This window comes from Plodia interpunctella, chromosome 4, assembly GCF_027563975.2.
Source record: "Plodia interpunctella isolate USDA-ARS_2022_Savannah chromosome 4, ilPloInte3.2, whole genome shotgun sequence".
In the NCBI taxonomy this organism is placed as follows: Eukaryota; Metazoa; Arthropoda; class Insecta; order Lepidoptera; family Pyralidae; genus Plodia; species Plodia interpunctella.
The window spans coordinates 7,318,588-7,340,864 of record NC_071297.1 but is presented as its reverse complement, the minus strand read 5'-3'; the positions used below and the strand labels follow the sequence as shown (position 1 = coordinate 7,340,864).

The window sequence follows — 22,277 nt, the reverse complement described above, 5'->3', positions numbered from 1 at the left end:
TGTAAACAATAGTATGTAGTAAATAATTAACAGTGTCTATGACTATGATATTATATCAAGCTATTGTATTGTTGTTTCTCACGAAAAGCATTGTCATGTCTCCGGTATCCATGATCGACATATTCCATCAATAAATTTACCTGACAGTACAGTAATTTCTTTCAAATCGACATCGAGTGAGATATCCAGAGACGCGGTATTGTCTGGTACAACACACAAAGCAATGATCTAGATTAGTGCCGCATTGTGTCGCCAAAGGGTTACGCTTTGTGCGCAGACGCAGCGGCGCATAATGCGCGCCCGCAAACATCTCGATACGGGATTCGCACGATTCTGTGAATTTCTAAAGAAAATAAATATAACTTTTGACAGCGGTCCAATAGTCATTTGTCTAGTATCGACCTGTTTGAAATTGGAACGAGTACCTATCTATGTGAAAACATATTCTATTTTAGAACAATAATTCCCATAGCTAATGAAACTATATTTTAACAATGAAAAAAGAAGCAAATATAATTCGTATAATTTTTTTATCATCAAATTACCTAGTTGATTTGCAATGAAATTGATTTATTTACATATTTTACTATAACTATACCTACTTACTACAGTCCCTGAGCCCAGTAGTATAGTTTAGTTATTGTAAAATATGTAAAAATAAAAATACTGAATATATAGCTTCCTATACACAATAAATAATATAATAATAATGTATATGCATTCAGAAGCATGAAAACGAAAACAACAATTGCATTTAAAAAGAAAGGTGTCGGTGCGTAGATGTAATCTGTGAAACCCAACCACAACCACAATACCACAGATAAGATCAAATCTGCAGCTTCAGTAGACAAATTGTACTCATTCCGTATCTTTAATCTATGGGTGTTTGCAAAACATGTCATTTTTGCGAAAAATGCATTGTAATGTGAAATTGATTCTTGAAATGTAACAAGCCAGAGATGCATGGTGGTCAATTTTTTTCTATTCACACTTTTTAAGGTAAAAATATAAAATATGTTTTCACATTATTTTAAGGGAATTGTATGTGTCTAGAAAATTAATGGGTTAAATTAGTTTTAAAAATATCTTTTTGTGTACCTACATGTCTCTGTCATTTCAGTGAAAAATATATTTAAATACTTCAATTACATATTCACAAAATTATTTTATTAAATAGCAAGCTGGAAACAAGAAAATAATAGTTAATTTAAATATTGTTTCACATATTTCTTGCTTGTTTCTCGGTTAATTTAATCATAATTGAATCATGAATATTTACTTGAAACTAGTTAACTTAACAACCAGTCACTTGCCTATTTTGGTTGAATATAATCAATCTATAACTGTATATAAGCTATCGTTGATCTTTTCAATAAATTGCTATGTTTTCCTATATTCAAATCTTATTTTTATGTTATAATATATAGAGCTTCTAGGTGATACTATCTTTAGATATCGATGTTTAAGACCTTAATACATACAATATGTTTTTGTAAGAATAAGAGTTTATATAAAAAACGAAGTATGAAATATGTCGTTGACCAATTCAATTTACAAAATTAGTTGCCAATTACAATATTTTTATCACCATTGCATCTCGCAACATCTTGATCAAGGGTTCCAAAGCCGATGTTCACATAAATAAAATTCCAAACTTATTAATCGGCGTACAGTTAGCTACATTTTATCTGAACATCTTAATCATGTCGATGCCGCAGGATTCTGGTCACAAAGTGGACGTTACGGGCAGATGTTTGGACTGGCAGCAAGGTGTCCCACCGGCCTCTCAGGTGGCGTCTTTGACTGGCACAAGCCACAGAACTGTCAGCGAGTACACTCATATCCATATATCACTTAGGTACGCCAATTGAAAATGTTTTATATTAAACCTTTGGTCAAGTTATAATTAGGATTTAGTTTTAGATAGAACTGTCAGAGAGCACATTTTTGACGTCAAATGAATTTATATTGATTTGAAATATTCATAATGGTTACCTAATATGACATACATATCAATTTATAAATTATTTTATTACATGTGAGATTATACTAGCGAATAAATAACATTATTTCAGACATCCATTTGTACTGTACAAAACGAATTATGGATAATGCAATGAAATTTATGTCAAAGGTATAAAACTAAAAGCAAATGTGTATTACATTGAAATAATACATTCTTGTTACATTTGTTTAATTACGTATCTCTTTTAGAACATATTTTCATAATGTGATATATTATATCGATACTAATTTTGAACATGACTGTACTGGGAGACTTCACAAGAACTTTTTTTACATCCGGCTCGATGTACAGAGAATGAGTGCAAAAGTAGCACGAGACAATTAAACTTATCATATTTTGTTTTACTGCCCATCAAAACTGAGTTTTCGCAATAAACATTATTTTGATCCTTTTCGGCAATTGCAAACAAACATGACCGATTCAATAAAAAAGAAATAAATAATCTTAATATATACTGAAGTCATAACTATAATTGATAAGAGCTTTCGTATGAATGCAATTAATTCTACTTTGTATCGATATAATTAATACGGAATTTATTTTCAAAGCTCCAGTGAAAAGTTCAATATTTACGCCAATAAATCTATACTTCTTCTAAAAGATTTCTTCAGGGTCGGCAAAGCGCACGTGTTGCCCTTGGTGTTGCAGGCGTTCATAGGGTACGGTGACCGCTTTCCATCTGGTAGGCTGAATGCCTGTTTGCCTTCTTTATACAGTAGTATAAAAAAAACTTTTATACTATAGTTTGTGAGTTTGTATGTTTGAAGCGGGTAATCTCTGAAACTACAGAACCGATTTCAAAAATTCTTTCATCGTTAGAAAGGTACATTATCTAAGATTGCTATAGGCCATATTTTATCTTAAAATTCTCACGGGAACGAAGCCCTATCTAGTAGTATATAAATTGCATATAATTAGAAAAGTCTTGATCTCGACAAATTCACTAACTAAACACATATACCTGCCTAAATAGTTACACACCTCAAATTTTACATTGATTACCCGGCGCGTCGATGACGTTTAGACAAAATGGCGTACTTTGCGTTTTTCTGCGCACGTTAAAGTTACATTAGTTTTCATTTATTCTCATATAATCACTGGAAATAAAAAAATACTTACATAAAAATTGTGCAATGATAAAGAAACGCAACTAATGAGGTTCTTTTTAACAACAAACAATAAAAAAATATTCAACTACACTCGTGCCAATACACGCAATCATAATCAAGGTGCATCTTCACATATGGCCCTAGACAACTGTCAACTGGCCAAATAGAGAGTTTGCGCAAAAACTTTCTGTTACCCTTTCCTTTTGTGCAACTCGACACCTGAAAGTTGCACAATATCGGCGCTTGCGCATCCAGGTGTAGGAAGGATTGATTGTTGCGATTTAAGGTGATGATATATTTAGAGTTCTGTACTTTCTTTCATTCATAATTTCTTTGACTGGCATAAGCTGGCTTAATTGTTACATATAGATATTTCTAATTTCTATTGTCAATATCAAATAGTAATTAGTTTTGTCAATTTAACATGCTGAAAAGTTATTTCAGTCCTCGGGAGGATTCGCGTCCCGTTCATTTTAGTTTTATATAAAATTTGTTAAGTTGTAGTTTTTAAGAGATATACTTATTTTACCAAAAAAAAAAAAACAATTTCGGCATTTAAGTGCTCAAATCAAATAATTCTATGTTTATTCCCATTTTAATATTTATTGTCTGAATAAATTTCAGCCCAGCACTTACCAAAACATTTGATAATAAAATTCCAGCCGCCTTGTAGACTTGCCTATTAATTCGTCACAATTTGAATGACAATGAAGCGAACGTAAAGTAAACAAACTGGTCGTTCTGAATATTTATATATTTTATAAGGCGACGTTTACACTGGTGTTAACGAGCCATCCCTCCATAAAAGATTTTGTATCCACACATAAATCTTGTACTAGAATCGGGAGACACGTCAATGCGAACGTATAAATATTGTGTATTAACGAAATATCTTTATTACACTGTAAAATGTAATAGGCATTGGAAACTCTCGATAGTATTTCTGGAGGGATTAACAGTGATTTATTGTTTTATTCCATTAAAAAAACGTTTCAAAGTGCAAACATAGAGGTACTTTAATTAATCTTTTTTCTTTTTCAATCTAGATACCTTATAGAAATAAACTATAAATGCACTTACTTGACTTTAATTTGTTCATGAAAAAATAACATTAACATAAGTTTCATTGAGAATAATGAATATAGCGAGCGAATTAAATCGCTAAATTTATGAGCTAATGTTATCACGAGCTTAAAACATATAATAATATCTAGATTTAGTTAGCACGATCCATTTTTAGAAATAACTAAAATAACAAATTTATAAAAAAGGTTACAAAGTGAAGACCTGTTGAAGTATATATTTTTATCAAAACATCGTTGCAACAATTATCTACGAAGACCACCATTACACTATCAGCTTATCAGTTCAAACAGGGCTTTTTGATAAAATTGCACTCATTGAGACATCACACCCTCTTCATTTCCCAGCATTTCTCAACCTTTTGCCGCGGTCTGCCCAAGAATTCGCTTGTTACTTATCTCCGCTTATCGCTTGTGGTAAGCGATCTAATGAATTTCTCGTGTTGCTATTGATTACAACTTCATTCCACATTCTAGGGTACTCCTTCATTTGTGAATGTAAATACGATCATCTCAATGAAGTTGAATCCAAAATTATAATACCTAAACTAAGCTGTTGAGAAATCTATATTTCTGTTATTTTTTTAATTATGTAAAAAAACATTTTACCATAAAAAGATTAATAAATTTCAGACGTGGCCGCTCCAAAATGATATCATCAAATATTAAACAAATCTCATCGGTTTAATTTAACGCTCTTAAAGTGTAAAAACTGTGATAAAATATAGGTCGTTCAGTTAAGTGGCTGATAAGGCGTATAAGGTTGAGAAGTTATTTTTTTAATTAACACATTAAGGGCAGATATCTTAATCTGTGTGGCGCCAAATCTAAAAAGAGCTCTTACCCTTTGATAACAGCCCCGACGCAGTTATCGGCGCAGGCGCGGCCTGAGGACACGTCTAATAATGTGCAAAAAATCTATCGTTTTCTTTTAATTAATGGTTTCTAGAAATATATTATTTCTCGACCAGACCACCCACTCAATTTCATGACCTTTTTTAGACAATCAATTGGGCATAAATCTTTTTAGTTAATTGTAGTAGTTGCTGGCGATTTATGTGACGTTAATAAATTATTTAGCGAAAATGACATTGTAAGAGCGAGGCACGCGATCCTTAAAGATGATTAATGAGATCATTTCTACCTTTGTGTTATATTTTTATTATGCCTACTTAAACTATCCGTCCTTATATAGTATTGCAATGAGTAATAAATCTCAAACAACGTTCTATTTGTTCATAACCATCGTTATTTTCATAAAAATATTTTTTATTGTGTGTATTCTTATTGCTGAATTTTCTTCTACTTCGAAATACGGAATAGAACATAGAATACTTTCACCCTGGAAGTACTGAGTCATGTGGGAAATTCACGCGGGCGAAATCCCGGGTTTCAGCCAATACAATAATGATTTGACATTATCATCCGCTAAAACAAAAGTGGTAACTGATACTTACTAGCGTGGGAATACCGGCTAGTGTGAAGGCACGATAGTAAATCACTTCATAGTGTTCAGATGTAGTCGTCTCGAACTGGCAATTATGTCTGAATAATGTTGCTTTTGTATTTATTTCAAAAAAGTGGTTCCGATAATAATGTTCTTTTTTTAATATTTTGTAGTCTCTAATTAGGAAATTAATAATAATAATGCAACGAATCAATCAATAGCAAGGTTTTAACGGCCATGGAAAAAGAATTCAATTATACGATAAAACTGTAAGTACCTATAATAATAGTAGCAACCCTATCCAATTTTGTGCGCAGAGACTTACCAAATACTTATTTGTTATAGAACTAACACCGATATGTCGAATAACTAGATGATTACACATTTTTTACAAGTTTCACATTACCTACCTTAAAATATTTCGAAAAAATATTTATACTTCTATTTTTTTTACAAGAATCATACAAAACATAAAAAATATTACAATATTAGCTGAAATCCTTTCTTACATATTTGAAATGTCGAACACATCCCTAAATTAAATCGGTATTGTTCCAACTCGAACATATATCACGGCGGGCAATAACTTTTGATATATTAGGGTAATTATAGAAAGGCAAAAGAAGAAAATTAATACGTATAAACACCGGAAGCCTGAGGGCATGAGGAGGGCCACTGTTTTGTCCGGCAGTTAGATTATTTTTAGGTAATATTAAGCCTCATTCATATTTGTGGCAAACAAATATGCGAAAAAAATACTTCACAAATATATCTTGCCGCGACATTTGATTTATTTTTCTGTTCTTTTTTTAAATATCTGTTATACAAATGTTAGGGTAAGTTGCACCGTCAAATTTGACGTTGATTTTAACCAGCGCGCGTCACGCCGCTGATGTTTAGACGAAATAGCGTACTTTGCGTTTTTCTGCGTTACAATTAACGTGACAGTTAATGTTACGGTTTACGTCAGAATTGACGTTGCAACTCACCCTTAGTGGCCAATATTTGTATCAACCTGATATGATAACGACTTTTGACGTGATACCTACTTGATTTATTTTTTTACAATGATGTTAAACCTGTCAACATACATCTGTGATTATAGTGTGTGTCTTTGTAATCTATAACAGTTTGTAAAACGCCTGTTGTTAATAACCAAGGTAACGTTATAATTTTAATTACCGGTCAAAAATGTTGCAAAACCTTGTTATTTTTTGCTTAACTTCATGTAATGATGACTACACCCTAAGAGCGCCTAAGATGGTATCTCAGTGATCCTATCTTTTATTATGATTTATATCCGAAACATTCAGATTCTAAGCAGCGCTTGTTAGTGTTCACATCAGATTTGCATCTAATTAGAAGTTTTTTTAGATTACGTTAGATGTTTTTTGACGTGCTTTACTGGTGCTTGTAAACTTTTTATTGTGTAGACCGCCAAAGAGGCGAATATATTATGAATCAATCATTGACTCACGTATTTTGCGTCTTTTAAAAAAAAATTCCCGACTACGGCGAGGGTAATGATTGATTTTATAACTGAAAATGAATTCTCAACATTTCTTTACAATCATTTAATACCTGATTTATTTTTAAGAACGAAACTACACCATTTTCTGTTTGGCTAACAGAGAAAACTTCAAACCATTTTGTCCATTACATTCAATCGCTTGTTTGATGGTAAGCAAACATCGCAGTCCAAGGACACCAGCAATCCTATAACTAAATGTTGCTTGACTCTTCTTGAAGGAGCCAAAGTCACGTTTTTTTTTTAATTGGTGCAATAAAATCAAATTGACATTAAAATACTATGTGATAGTGATGATGAAAATACTGTATGATGATAGCGTTAAGCGATTTAGTCTATTTTATATATATATGATCTTCTTTGTTTACTCTCTTCTTTTTTTATTTCTTCTCAGCAGTGGTCGATCGGAAATGTCATGTATCATTTAATTTAGTATATGACGTGAAAATGTGCCTGTAAGGCCATAATTTAGTGCATGTAAATTTCTAAATAAAAGATTAGATTTTGATTTTGACTAAATTCCCTAGTATTTCATCGGAAGGTTCAAAGATATGGTTGCGTCCTGCGTATGCGATTCAACCCATTATGTAGTGTAAAACCTTGGGGCAAATGTGGCATAAATCCATTCAAGGCGAATGAAACTCCCACGGCCGAACTGCGTCCATCAATGATTGACCTATAGTTGTTTTTATAGATCTGAATCAACCTTATGCTAAATAAATTTATTGATCTGAAATTTGAATTCATTTTAATTTAACAACAAATATCCGTCGCAAATGTTTCCCATCTCTTCCTATATTTAGCCATTGTTTTGACCTCTTGCCTTCACCATAATTTAATGCATGTAAATTTTTTTTTACTAATTTAGAGCTATCGGTGATCTTGGAGATCTCTGTACAATATACAAAAGCAAAAATTTCCGAAAAGTATTTTTTTCGACTGAAGTTTCAATATAAGTTTTAAAAATAATATAGTTAATTGTGAAACAAAACATGGTGAATTTACACAGTTAATAAGACAAATGAAACAGGTGAGAAAATTGGCACACATTATATCAAACCAATCATTGCGATATAAACCGTATAAATCAGAAAACATATACGATTTATCCTTGGCGCTGCGCGGGCGCACCGAAGCGCGGAATTCACGGCAATCCGCGGATTAACGAATGCCCCTTGCTGCCAACAATGAGGTACACACAGACATGAAGACTGATTATCAGACTTGATATTTTAAATTTAGGACTTTTTATGTAAAATCTATTTAATTTTATGAAAAAAAATACAGATTGCACATTGTACTTTAAAACATTTAAATTATTATCTATTTTCTTTAAATTTAGTTTAAAACATGTGTGACGTCTAGAACTTTGTAACCAATTTTGAGAAAGTTATAGTTCAATTTACTGGCCCTGCATGTATACATGCATTACTTTATCAAATATACATGTATGTGTATTAGTTGTGTATTTATATACAATAAAAATAGTACATATTTTCAAGAAAGAGGAAATAAACCTATTTTTCCCAGAAATCCCGTACATAACGGACTAGTTTAGCCTGATTAGATTTAGCCAGATTCGCTCGACACTGGAGATCAAACCGGTCCGAATTTTGGAATACAGTACATTCGATTCACATAAGGATCACGACTCTAAACAATGGGGATATGATGCAAGGATGAGGAAATTTAACCTGGATCTAATTTGGTAATGATTCATGTTCTAACAGAACATTAACAAATAAGTATTTATTTATGGGATGTTTTTATTCCGAAATTTCGGGATTAAAAGTACCCTTTGTATTATTTCTGGTTATTTTCTACCCATGTACCAAATTTCATAACAATCAGTCCAGTAGATAATGCGTGAAGTGACAAACAAACTTACTTTCGCATTTAAAATATTAGTTGGGATAAAGAAATATTAACAAAAAAAACAATAATCTTCTTAGCGAGTCGAATCGGCAAAATGTATATGAAACAATTACGACGCCACTAATATAACAATACTGAACAATAATACAATCTAGGTACATTCTCTAGTACGCTATGTCTCGCCACCGCCAGCGGCCACCACCAACCGCCCAGGAAGAGCAACTCAACGCGCGAATAAGAAATAAATTCGCTGGCAAGCGTAACAAAGATGAAGTAAAAAGGAAGCGTTGCAGCCCCAGGGCATTCGCAGATTTACTTGTGCTTTATGCCCCGTGTGAAACGAGAAAAAATTGCATTGTACTAGCGCCACATCGCCTGTGAAGCTGATTATTTTTTTATAAATTATACATTCTACTCATATACATACATATATAATCATATTTATTTGTTTACTTACGGAGCAAACAATATACTTCTAGACTAGCATTAGCCCGCGCCTTCGCCTTCGCATCTCGGGTTCCAAGCAATATATCGCGAACAACCATCTATTATACAACTGAGAAAACCACATCAAATGCCATCCAGTAGTTTTTACCTTTGACGCATATAAACATAGCCCACTTATAGTTTTATTTTATGTATATATATATATATATATACATACAACGTTTATATATATACACATAAAACGTGAGAAAGTAATATATATCTATTACTTTTACCGGTTTCTTTGAGAAATTTGTGACGAATACTGTCTCTCACATTTTCTCAATGTTTGCGTTTAGGGCTGTGACGCCTCGAAGTCCGGGTAATAATAACCTTAATTTTTTGAAGATTCAGCTGTGATTTTATAATCGTCCATCCTGCGTCCTGTCCAAATATCCGTCCAAATATATAATCTTGCGTTACAACGCGACATGAATAACGCGATCTTGATCATAAGTTAACAGCTATAAAGATATGACCGGGCCGCCATGATGTATGCATATGAAAGTGTATTAAAAACCAATATATTCTGTTGAGTTCCTCGAGAACGCAATTAAGAGAGACATCTTAAAAATAAATCAGTAGACAGACAGACGACCATGTCCTAACTAGTCAAGTTGGAAGCAATTTGTCTCATGGCCGAGATAAACATCAGTTTGATAATTTTAACACACGGTGGACCAAAATTTAAAAATACATGACCACAACAGGACCCTGTGATTATGCATTTTTGTCTAATTCAAGATTTAACTGCCCACAAAAGTTTAATTACATTGCAAAAATAAATATGTTAATTAACTTAAAATTGCCATTTACCACGTGATGAGTTGAGTCTATAAGAAAATTATTTCGTAAACTGAATTTTATTAATCACAATTTAAGCTCACTTGATTGTTTGGTACCGTATTCTATAGAAAAAGTAGAAGATTATTAAAATCGAATTTCTCTAAATTCCAACTTAAGCGGAGAGCAAGCAAGACGGTATACATTTAACGACTACCCAAGAATCCATAAATAAACCTGACACAAATAAAATAATTGTAAAGAAAAAGCTGTCAAAACACTTGAGTTACAGGGAGTGAGTCCAAATGTTTGTACAAACAATTGTAGATCAGTGATAAGGAGTAATCTAAACACGATCTCGGATTGTTCGACTGTGCGCATGCGCAGCCATTCAATCCTTTATACGCGAGGTGTTAAACCTCGCTTACAATGAAAGTTTTTCTTACCGCATGAATGATGCATGATACGATCGCTCGATCGAACCAAGAGTCCTTGCAATAAAAGACATCAACGCGCACTGATGACTGAAATAAATATGTAAGTAGCAATTTTAATGTCCTCTTTCTCACGCCTAATGACGGCATTGAAAAGAGATAAAATATATTATGTAATAAGAATTGAAAAACATTATTAAAATTTCAAATTTCAAAAAAATTTGTTGTAAACCATATTGTTGTTATTTTATATTCTAAATGCTCTGAGACGACAAATTCAGATTATAAACGACCACAAATGAAGGTTCACAGCAATCACTCGCAGTTTACAAAATGCGACACGAACACGTATATATCAAAACATAGGAAGTAAAATGATTTCATAAACTGCTCCATCATTTATTGCAATTTACTGTTATAAAAGCCAGTAGTTACGAGTACGATTTTAAATTATTCCCGCCAATTAAGTGGTGGGTCGGGATCTTGGTGGCCGACGAAGTATGACACCCAAAGATGTCCCTTGGGCACACGCCGACAAGACCAGCAAATTGGTACAAGCCTTGGACACGAATATTTTATCGTTCAAAACAAAACGACCCCAAAATTACATTTTGCAATTATACAACGACTGTAAAAATATTTTAATCGATTCCTTGTAGGTTACTACCCTATAAAATCCTACAATCAAAATTATTGCCAACGAATTACTAGATGTTTGTTTTATTCTTGTATGTTATTCGAAAGTGTATCAGACGACGACATTATGGAATTTAATGGGATGCCGAAAGATGTATAATTATATTTTCGATGATTAAATTATTATCTGACATTTGATAAATAATAATAAGAAAAGTTACAATACACGGTTTTTTATATTTGCAGGTTAAAATCCAGTGAGTCGATTGTCCGCTCAACCAAATTTATCGCACCGTTAGTCCAAGCCTGCAGACACATAGTAATAAGCAGTTAAACATACACGAGGCGCTTCAATACTTGTACAAAATTTGAACAAAATTATTGCATACGGGCTAATGATTGAGTGAGCCACCCTAACTACTGAGCTTTTTCCACGATGCTACCTTATAAGATGTCATTAAAATTCGGTGAAAGCAACAAGATAAAAAATTCGGGAGCCGTTTTTCGAAATTTTATGATACAAACGCTGTAAAGTCCTTTCCTTTCCACACAAAGTGGCAAATGGGAAGCGGCGAAATAATATTTTTCATTTCCTGTTTGTGAAGCAAGTAAAATGTTTGAGTGCGTAGTTTTTGTATTGTTCGTGTATCTACGCCCGTGGGAGCCGCTACCTGGCCCCCGCGGCGCGGTAATTTCTTATAAATTGACATCGAGTGAGATATCCAGATTCGCAGCTCTTTCCCAAGTCCGGGACGCGCGCGGGGTGCGGGGAGGGGGAACAATAGTATACAATAGCTCATATGATCTAGATTAGTGCCGCATTGTGTCGCCAAAGGGTTGCGCTTTGTGCGCAGACGCATCGGCGCATAATGCGCGCCCGCAAACATCTCGATACGGGATTCGCACGATTCTGTGAATTCCAAAAGAAAATAAATATAACTTTTGCCAGCCATCTATTCACCAATACCATTGATATTCTTAGGACATTCCGTTTTAATAAACTGATGAATCTTCAAAATTGATTTGTATTCAAAATCAACAAAATTTAGTGAATGTCCGTTTTTGTAATTAAATATAGAGAGGTAAGTGTGGAACTAGCAATCATCATTTTAACGAAATTAGTGGTTGCTACGTGTCAAAGAAAGGGATGAAGCAGGAATCTACAATCCTTAGGTTTGAAATATTCTAATAGTTTTTAATAACCCTTTCATAACACAACTTGTAATTAACCCACTTAAGGGTTAAAAGTTTTGTTTTTAATGTTCTTGTTTTAGGTTTGGTTGGTAATACTCTACTCATAATAATAAAAAATACAATTAAGGCAAACAAAAATTCTTGAAATTTCAGTTCACTTTGTTTTTTAGGAATAAATGAAAAGATTCCTTATGAATCTACTAGTTCTTTATACGTAAATATCGTTTTATGCCTACGACTAAAAAGTTAACTATAAAAGTCAGTATAGACATTATTTAATTATGACACTAAAAAATCACCTGTCCTCTAACGGCTACTAAAAGAGAAGTCAAAATATTTTATGGCTGTATATGTTAACACTGTTGTCAATTGGGATCACCCACATGAAACACAAAGGGCACCGATGTAAACCTTGACTCCTTAACGTTTCGAGCACCGCTCATAAAATATAGATATGAACAAAATACAAACGCAATAAAACCCCGAACTGGACCATTCACATCGGATTAAAAAAAGGTCTAAATTTCGTAAAAATTCTTGTAACTTTTTACACGCAACCTGACCGCTGTCATTGTTAATTGTATGACTTGGGCTAAAAAATGGATGAATGAGAGCGGGTGATGTCTTTGAGCACCCAAGGGTTGACAAAGTTGAGAGCGATTTGTCTTACATGTAAAGATTCGATCTTAATATCGACGTTTTTTCGCACCTCCGTTCAATCAGCTCCCGTATCTCACGATCAGTTTTTTGCCTGTCTTGTAACGAACAGAGAGTGTGCTGGTATAAATTGTTTATTCCAGCACACTCTCTGTTCGTTACAGTTCTAGATGAGAGCATGCTCGCTTTACTTTTGTAGTTTTATTACGGCCAACAAGATACACAATATCTGGTTTTTCATTCAAATCCTACCCTCTTAAATCAACGCCTACCCATTCATCACTAGCGCGACACTTCTTATATCGAACAAATACAACAAAATGATCTTTACAACAATTTAAAATAAACTTTATTTCATAGGCTTTAAACTTTATTTAGCTATCTGAAATAGGAGCAGTTTCTATAATGGAATAAATTTAGATGCAAGCATTATTGTGTATGCTGTATCTAATTAGATAATATAATTAAATAAAATTCCATTCTCGCCTTTGGGTGGTACAACATTCTGATACGCTTATCCAGCTATTCTCAGTCACACTAAAATGTATCTACAGAAAATAGAATGTATAAAATTAGATAACACTATGTTAATGTTACGATTTCTGGTATATTCGTCGTTTTCCTTATTTGATTTAATTAGGGTGGGTTCCAGCGTTAACTTTAACGTTAATTTTAAGAAAAACGCAAATAATGCTATTTTGTCTACACGTCAGCGGCACATGCCGGTTAAAATTAACGGCAAATTTGATGGTACAACTCACCTTTAAACATGTACTCTAAGTCTGATTAGTGCATATATAATGAATGAAAAATAAAAGTTATTTAGTACTGGAATATTATTTCAGGGAAAGGACAGTACATTGATTCATTAAGACAGTTTCATACCTCTGTTTTCTGACGTCTGTATTAGTAAGTAATGTTCTAATATTATCTCATTAACTTTTCTTAAACCCTATTATAACTCGCTTTTTTATTAAAATACAAAAACAATGAAGTCAAAATTAAATAAAGCACTAAAAGCATTTCAATTAAAGGCACTTTTTTCCGAAATGCAATGACGGGCAAAAAACTAACGGAAGAGGATGGGACCTTCCAATATTAGTTTTATATATGGCAGAAAAAAGGCCGAGACTCAAGAGGGATTGTCAATCAGAATAACAATAATAATGGGAGCCTTTGAGATATTTATGAACCCTTTCGGACACCTGATGCGGAAGTTTCGCACTCCGTGGGAATCTTACTTTACACAGTTTTTAATGCATAGTGCATACGTGACAATGCAGAATTGCAATAAAATATTTGTCATTATGTATTAAAATACGGTATGAAAGGAAGATCCAAAATCAAATGTGAGACAGGCTTAATACAAAAATGTCAAGACAGGTGCCTAAAGTAATTATTTACGTGCAGTATCGAGACGAACTACCAACAAACAATCGTTTGATTGGCGTATTTGTACATCGGTTCTTAAGGTAGAAACGTTAAGTACTATCATAATATTTCTATACCTGTAAATTATTTTCTTTCTCAACCATTAGCTCATGCCAGAACATTCCCATTTTAGTCGGTATTCAGTCACGTTCTAAATACCATCAACATCAACATAAGTTTGCAATAATAAGCTGCACTTTAATATCTCTACTTTGAATTTGCAATCTTAATATTACACGAATAAGGTTTCATTTGGAATGTGCATGGTCTACCCGCATATTCGAATGTACAGACACGCGTGGCCGCGTCGTCAGTGCTTCGCAGATAGCCTATCTTCTGCACTTGACTCTTAAGATATGCGTTATTTACAATTATTTACCATATCTGTACCAAGTGAGGTAGCAAGCATTTCACCGATAGTGATGCATTATCAATAAAATTTTTGATTAAAATGCTTTTTTAGGTAATTTGATCACGAGCCGACCTTTTATTGGTTCACGTAGTCTATAAATACAAGACATATTTTTCATATGACGAATTACTATATAGACGAATTACGTATGAGACACGTACAACTTTGTTTTTGACATACTTGATTCAAATGAAAAGAGCAAATTACGTGACCCTTTCCAAATTATAATGTGACTACAAATGTTTGACGTTAAATTACCCAAATTAAATTTACCTTCTCATAAACGGCCATTACAGGTAGTTGTCATCCACCGTCGTCGGAAGCCAATCTGACAGGCTCCTGTCACAACAGGATATTCCCCAATTAAGCTTATTCCCCCTAATTGAATCCTAGAGCATTAACCAGCCTAACCTATAATCCTCTTTATGAGCTTCACGCCGACAGTTTTTAGGGATCACTCCTTTAATCTGTCGTGATATTAATTTTTTGTGATCAAGTGACGGAGAAAGGTGCATTTTAATGTGAAACTCTTTGTGACATTGTGACATAGTGACATTTTGACTGTAAAAAATATCATTGAAAATCTCAAACTGTCATGGAGTAAATTCAGGCAAACAATATTCTAATTGAAATTAGTAAATATTTACGTACAAAACCAGTAAAATGTGTAAAAAAAATAAGCTTTCTATATAAGAGCTGAATCAAAATGATCATTTTACTATCCAAATGTTTTCATAAACGTATAAGTAAATTTTACTTTAAACTCTTTAGATAAAATCTTAAATAAAATATATAGTTACGTGATAAATTCCGTTTGAACAACATCATTGCGCATAAATAGAGAGCTCAAACATTACAGAACAAACGACTAGTACGTTTTATTACCCGGTACATCGATTGAATGTCAAACTTACATAGTAATCTATAGATTTCTATTGTAAGTTATCGACTTGATCACGCTGCGCTCAGCGGTGTTCTAACTAAATCACATTTGTACTAAACTACCAGTGTAACATACGATTAATATGCCACTGTCTTGATTTTATTTGCTCGAAAATTATTTTAAGCATAAACACCCCAACATATGTTTTACTTGAGGAACTTGACAAGAATTTGCGTTCAGTGTTGGTTTAATATCATAATAATAACAAATATTACTTTGGATTAAGGTTTAGTAAAATTAAAAAACTTGTAAACCACATGAATAATTAGGAAAAAACATAGTCGCATCCGCTATCTATATGTTCCTATGTATGCTTCGATCTTAAAAACTACGCAACGGATTATGATGCGGTTGTTTTTAAAAGATAGAGTGATTCAAGACGAAGGTTAAAGACTATAATTCATTATGGTTTTACCCGAGCGAAGCCGGAATCGACCGCTAGTAAATAATAAAAAATAAAATTAATTAAAGTATTTCGCAAAAATTGGCCTAATAATAATAACTTACATAAGAATTTATAATAAAACCACATGCAGGTAAAGCATTGCTTACAACTTTTGAGTATCTACATGAATGAAAATTCATAAGAGCAATGGTGAAAAAAGTTAAGTAACCCCCAAACTTGATACAAAATAACCGCAATAAAGAAACGAAAGAAGCAGAGGAAATATGAAAAAAAACTTACAATTTTGGGACGAACAATTCCATACATTTCAAGCGGAAATCATTCTCAAATTGCACATGGCAGAAGTACCTTCCGATCGCAAAATTTGAAGTGTGCTTTAACATTTTTTTATCTTATAACGATAATAAATATTACTTCATAGGCAAGAAGTAATTACACTCAAAAATTGCCCAGCAAATGTTTCGAGCATATCAAATATCATAAACGATTGATGATTTTCTGAAACTCGATATTTTCAAATCACGCGGTCAAGTGCATTCTTTCAAACGATGAAACTAATTATAACTTTTGAATGCTACTGGTCGCCAGATGTTTTGCACAAATATTTAATTTCATTGATGATTCTGACTTCTAATTCTGTGTATCTGTAGATTCTGTAGACGCAACATTAATCTGTTGAGCGAAACTTTCTTCTTCTTCTTTCCATAATCTTCTGTCTAATGCGACATTTCCTCTCAATAATTTGAAACTCTTATTTAACGTAACATGGAACGAAGCATGCTCAATATAAAATTACGGGACAAATGGACTACTACAAAAATAAGAAAAAGAACAAAAGTAAACGACGTTATACAGAAAATAAGGAAACTCAAATGGAACTGGATTGATCAATATATGACCAACCTATTTGAGTTTCCTCCGAGAACAAATAGAGAAAAATGGACTAAAGACATAATCGAATGGTATCCGAGAAATGGAAAAAGGAAAAAGGACGTCAAATTAAAAGATGGTCGGACGATTTACCAAACGGATGGAGAAGATTAGCTCGAAATAAAGACGAGTGGAAGAAAATGGGCTCCCCCATTGGCCTATGTTAAAGGACAACCTGACTGTCAATGCTAATGAAAATATCTACTGAAAAGAAGAAAAAAAAGAGAGAAAGAAAATGTATACATATATATATATATATAACTTCAAGTTTTTTCTCGCATTATCTGTGTAAATATTGTGGTCAGTGAATAAAGGCTTTTATTATTATTAAATAATAAATAAATAAATAAATAAATAAATAGGGACAAATGACACAGATTGAGTTAGCCCCAAAGTAAGTTCGAAACTTGTGTTATGAGATACTAACTCAACGATACTATATTCTATAACATATACATATATAGATAAACATCCAAGACCCAGGTCAATCTGAAAAAGATCATTTTTCATGTTGACCTGACCGGGATTCGAACCCGGGAGCTCCACTGTAGCAGTCCGGCATGATGACCATTAAGCCACGGAGGTCGTCAAACTATTATTTAGTCCCTTTCTAGACCTACACGGTTCTCATCCGCTCTATGGTTCAACTATAACTTTACACCAATGGAAGATAAACTTAATTCTTATTGATATTTGCCCAATTGCATCTTATTCAATAAGTTAATCATATCTCGTTTTTTATGTGTTTAAAAATAGAAATATCTATTCTTCAAAATGACTTGCTCACGTCGTATTATATTGATCGTGTTAGCATTCTCTTAAATAATAACATACTATTTCATTACTTATTTTCGTTGTATTATTTTATTTAATAGTTACAAGCCATTGATCGAGCCGGGACACGTTGGCCACACATCTATTACAGTACAGCTTTGCAGTACAGGTTCCCAGCTCAAAGAGGAAGCCCATATCCGACAATTATTTATGTCTGTCTGGTCCAAGAGCCGACTGAACGAAGACAAATGTGGTGTGAACAATATTTTGTCTCGGGAAAAATATATTGTTTGTTCAATTGTGGATTAAGTCGAAGGTTATTGCGGCGGTTTGGGAAGACGTTAAAAACATGGGAAGTTCAAAATATAATAGAAGGAAAAGTTTATATAAGAAAACTGATCAAAAAATTGTCGAAAACAGTTGCATTTCTAAACAATAACCTCAGATCTCGGAACAACAAAATTCATAAATCAATTATAATCACGATCTTCAAAACGAACCCAACAAAGTGAAAGTGGGAGATTAATTGAAACATTACAAATGGATACCTCTATTGAAAGGAGTAAAATGGATGATTGAGAATTAACATTAACTATTGTATTGTACTTTTTTTAAGCGGCAAGTTGAGCGAAATCGGCAAACAATGGCCGCCACAGTGCTACGGATTAAAGTTACGATACGATCGCGAACAAGTGAGATTTGAAGATAAGTATTTAAATACATAAAACCGGTGTTTGTCTCTGGTAATACAATAAATAAATATAAACAAGTGCGCTGGCTTTGATCCGGGGCTTTCGAAATAAATTGGAATTCCAGAGTTGCTGGCCGAATATTTATTTATCTGCTGCGTTAAATATTCTACAGCTCTGTAAAGTTTTTTCGTGTAATTACATTAATTTATCTAATACAAAATTAAACGTGAAATTAGGTATATTTTATTATTTTGAAATAATACGTGTATATAACCTTTGCTTAATTTTCGTTAAAGATTTTGGTTTAAGTTTTCTTTTGAGAACGCGACATCAAATTTTATATGAAATCGTAAATATCTTTGTTATACTCCCACAATAATAGAATTCATTCTCCTCTGAGTTATCGCTCGACTTTGCCAAAAATCACGAACGCAATGAGCCTCACGTGCCCCGTGCAATAAGATTACCTGGATTATCAAAAAAATGATCGAATCATTCGATTTCTATGGTTTCCGGTATACAACGAATTCACTTTAATGTAACTTTTTGCGGCAACCAACAAAACGGAAGCAAATAAATGCAAAAATAATGGTTTTTACTAATCTTTATACATGAGCGGAGAAGCACGCTGTATGCAGAATTATAAAATAGGAATAGTATAAACGTTAAACTTCATTCTTTGTTTACACTATTAAAGGTGGGTTGCACCAGTGAACTTTGATGTTAACTTTAAGATACGCATAAAAATGCAAAGTACGCTATTTTATCCAAACGACAACAGAGGCGCACAAGTTAAAGGAAACACTAAAGTTATAAGTTATAGCAAGTTCGATGTATTTTAGTTCGTTTAATGACTAAAATAGTCCAGTAGACTTATAAGAATTTTAACTAAAAATCCAGTGAAATCCTTGTAAATATTGGTTATTTTAAACTTCAATTTTAAGACGACTTACACAATTAACAATCGAAGTACAGCCACAGGGTTTTACTTCTACACCATCACTATTCCAGAACGCAGTGTTCATTTAGTCGCTATCAATTTTCTCACGTGGTTATCGCCGCGCTTACTCATGATAAAAATATAGTTGTATCGGCGCACGTAAATCTGTAACCGATTGCTAACGTTAGGTTAATTGCAATCAGTAAGGCTCCTTTTCTATCTGCGTTTTCCATAATCGTAAAGTTCAATCTGCAATTCCGTATAAATCCGCTGATTGGACACACGAGCTGAAAGGATGACGAAATTATACAATGTTCTTGTAAAGTGAAGAGTAATAAAGATGTTTTCCAATTATAATATGCTGTATTATTTATTATTATTATTATTTAATTTACGTAAAACTATTACAATATTTAGCGATATATAAATATAGGTATATTTGAAATGTTGAAAATGTTATAAGCCCTTTACATTCATTATATTGTATGGTATTGATTGTATTGTATTATATCACACGAGTCGTTTTAGATATTTTTCTAGACAATTACATAATTAATTACTAATGCGCGCTTTTGCTTCTATTTTGTTTAAATATTTAACTGATTTCCCAAAATAACTAAAAGTTGAATTTATTTCTTTATTTACCAAAAATATATAAACTCCTAGAGTTTCTAGCAGTTATTTGAAACCAGAACTTAGAAGTTTTATGAAATGTAAGATATTTTTCTACTCAGATATATTGCTGACAAGATCGAGTCAAAACATTAAGCACGCTCATGATTTTTAAGATCTGTGTCTCGTGATACCGTTTTTATTCATCGCGAAATTCTTTGTCCCTTTATCAGTCTTTTTATTCGCACATGTAAATGCATTTAGCTCCCACCTTCTTATCTGGGTGAACACCATTAATCTTGTATAACAATGTACTGGAGTTGCGCCTGCGCATCGATGGCTTAATCAAGCGACTGAACTCAATATCACTGCGATTCTCTTTTTGTTATCATATTTTTAATCTGTATCGTAGGCGAGTCTATATGACATAATTTAGTCCTTAGAAACTTGTACATACTACAGCAATTTAAATCATGTTCATGAATATCTTTTGTAGTAGAATCGTAAGTTCGTGAAAGTTCTTTCTATGACTACTGCTTCATAAAATTTAAAAATAAAGTATTGCATTATGTGTCAAATTGTTACTTGCTGCTTGCAAAATGTATTTTCTGTGTTTTTAATTCAGAGTATCTTAGTTATTATTGCATTATTTGAAAGTGTTGCATATTCATAGTATTGTGTATTCTCCGCTTTTGAGGGAGATTATAAAATAAGGAAAAAATACACATTATTATTTTTTTTAAATATTTATTTCATTAGCTTAACTCATCTAACAATTTTGTATCTCAACAATGTTGTATACTTGTCTACATAATTGTCATAAACGTAACATCATAATAACCTACTTAATTTCTAACCGCAAAAAATACAGTCTTCTAAATTACAATATGCACAGCCGTAATAAATAAATATATTAATTTGATATACACAATATTTACAAGAACTGACTAGAATCACCTACTTGCAAGATCAAATATTACGGCTACTACTTGTGTTGCCACCACGAAATTGCATCCAGTAGGTCTTCCTCGCCCATATGCGTTGTGGGTTGATGCACTTGATATTGTTGAGGATAATAGTTGGTGACTTGAGAAAATCCAGACGACACTCCCGAGGAACATTCTGAGCTGACTGGAGACGGCACTGATTCCGAGTAAGGAGAGCCACCACTGAAAACGCCTTCATCCTCGTACGCGAATGATGTCTCCATTCCAGTCATCCTTCCCTCAAGTGGTTCTTCTTTCCTGATTCCAAGAGTACGGTCACTTTCATCAATTAAAGTTTCCAAGTGTCTGATGTACTCGACGACCATTCGGAGCGTGTCCACTTTGCTAAGTTTCTTCCCGGACCCTCTGCGCGCGCCTCCAGACAATGCTGCGACGACACTGGCTGGCAATCTTTTTCTTAATGCGTTGAATCCGTCGTTCACTTGTTTCACACGATTTCTTTCGCGCGCATTTCTTCTTGCAATCGAAGCCGCTTGGGCACCGTACGGGTTACTTTTGTAGGTGTACTTCGGCTTTTCTTCCATTTCGTACTTTTCTGGTACTGGTGCGATCGGTACCATTTTTGGATAATTGGTCTTAGCGTAAGACGAAACGTGTTGTATGCCTTGAAGCATCGTCGTAATGTTTTGTGGGTCTACGAGTTTAGAAGCTACGTTCCCGACAGCGGAGTAATGAATGAGCGCTCCGGGCACCTACGCGGCATTTTATGGACGCACCTTTCTCAAAAAAATTGGATAGGGAACCCTTACTCCCTTTTTTTGGTTGTTACCTGAGGTACTGGGGCTAGATCGGACGAGATGTGAGCCTTCGTACGCGTGCCATTGAATTTATTGACCAACACCGCGTTATTGTTCTCCTATCGCCCCAGTCGTG

The 22,277-nt window shown here is 33.4% G+C and overlaps 1 protein-coding gene across 1 annotated transcript; it reads right to left on the bottom strand.

Moving 5' to 3' along the window:
- Positions 1 to 21,191: 21,191 nt before the first annotated feature.
- LOC128669358 (achaete-scute complex protein T3-like) lies at positions 21,192 to 22,058 on the bottom strand. Its single transcript, XM_053744126.1, has one exon. It carries the CDS (start codon positions 22,016 to 22,018, stop codon positions 21,383 to 21,385), a length of 636 nt encoding a protein of 211 aa, XP_053600101.1. The 5' UTR covers positions 22,019 to 22,058; the 3' UTR covers positions 21,192 to 21,382.
- Between the last annotated feature and the right edge of the window lie 219 nt (positions 22,059 to 22,277).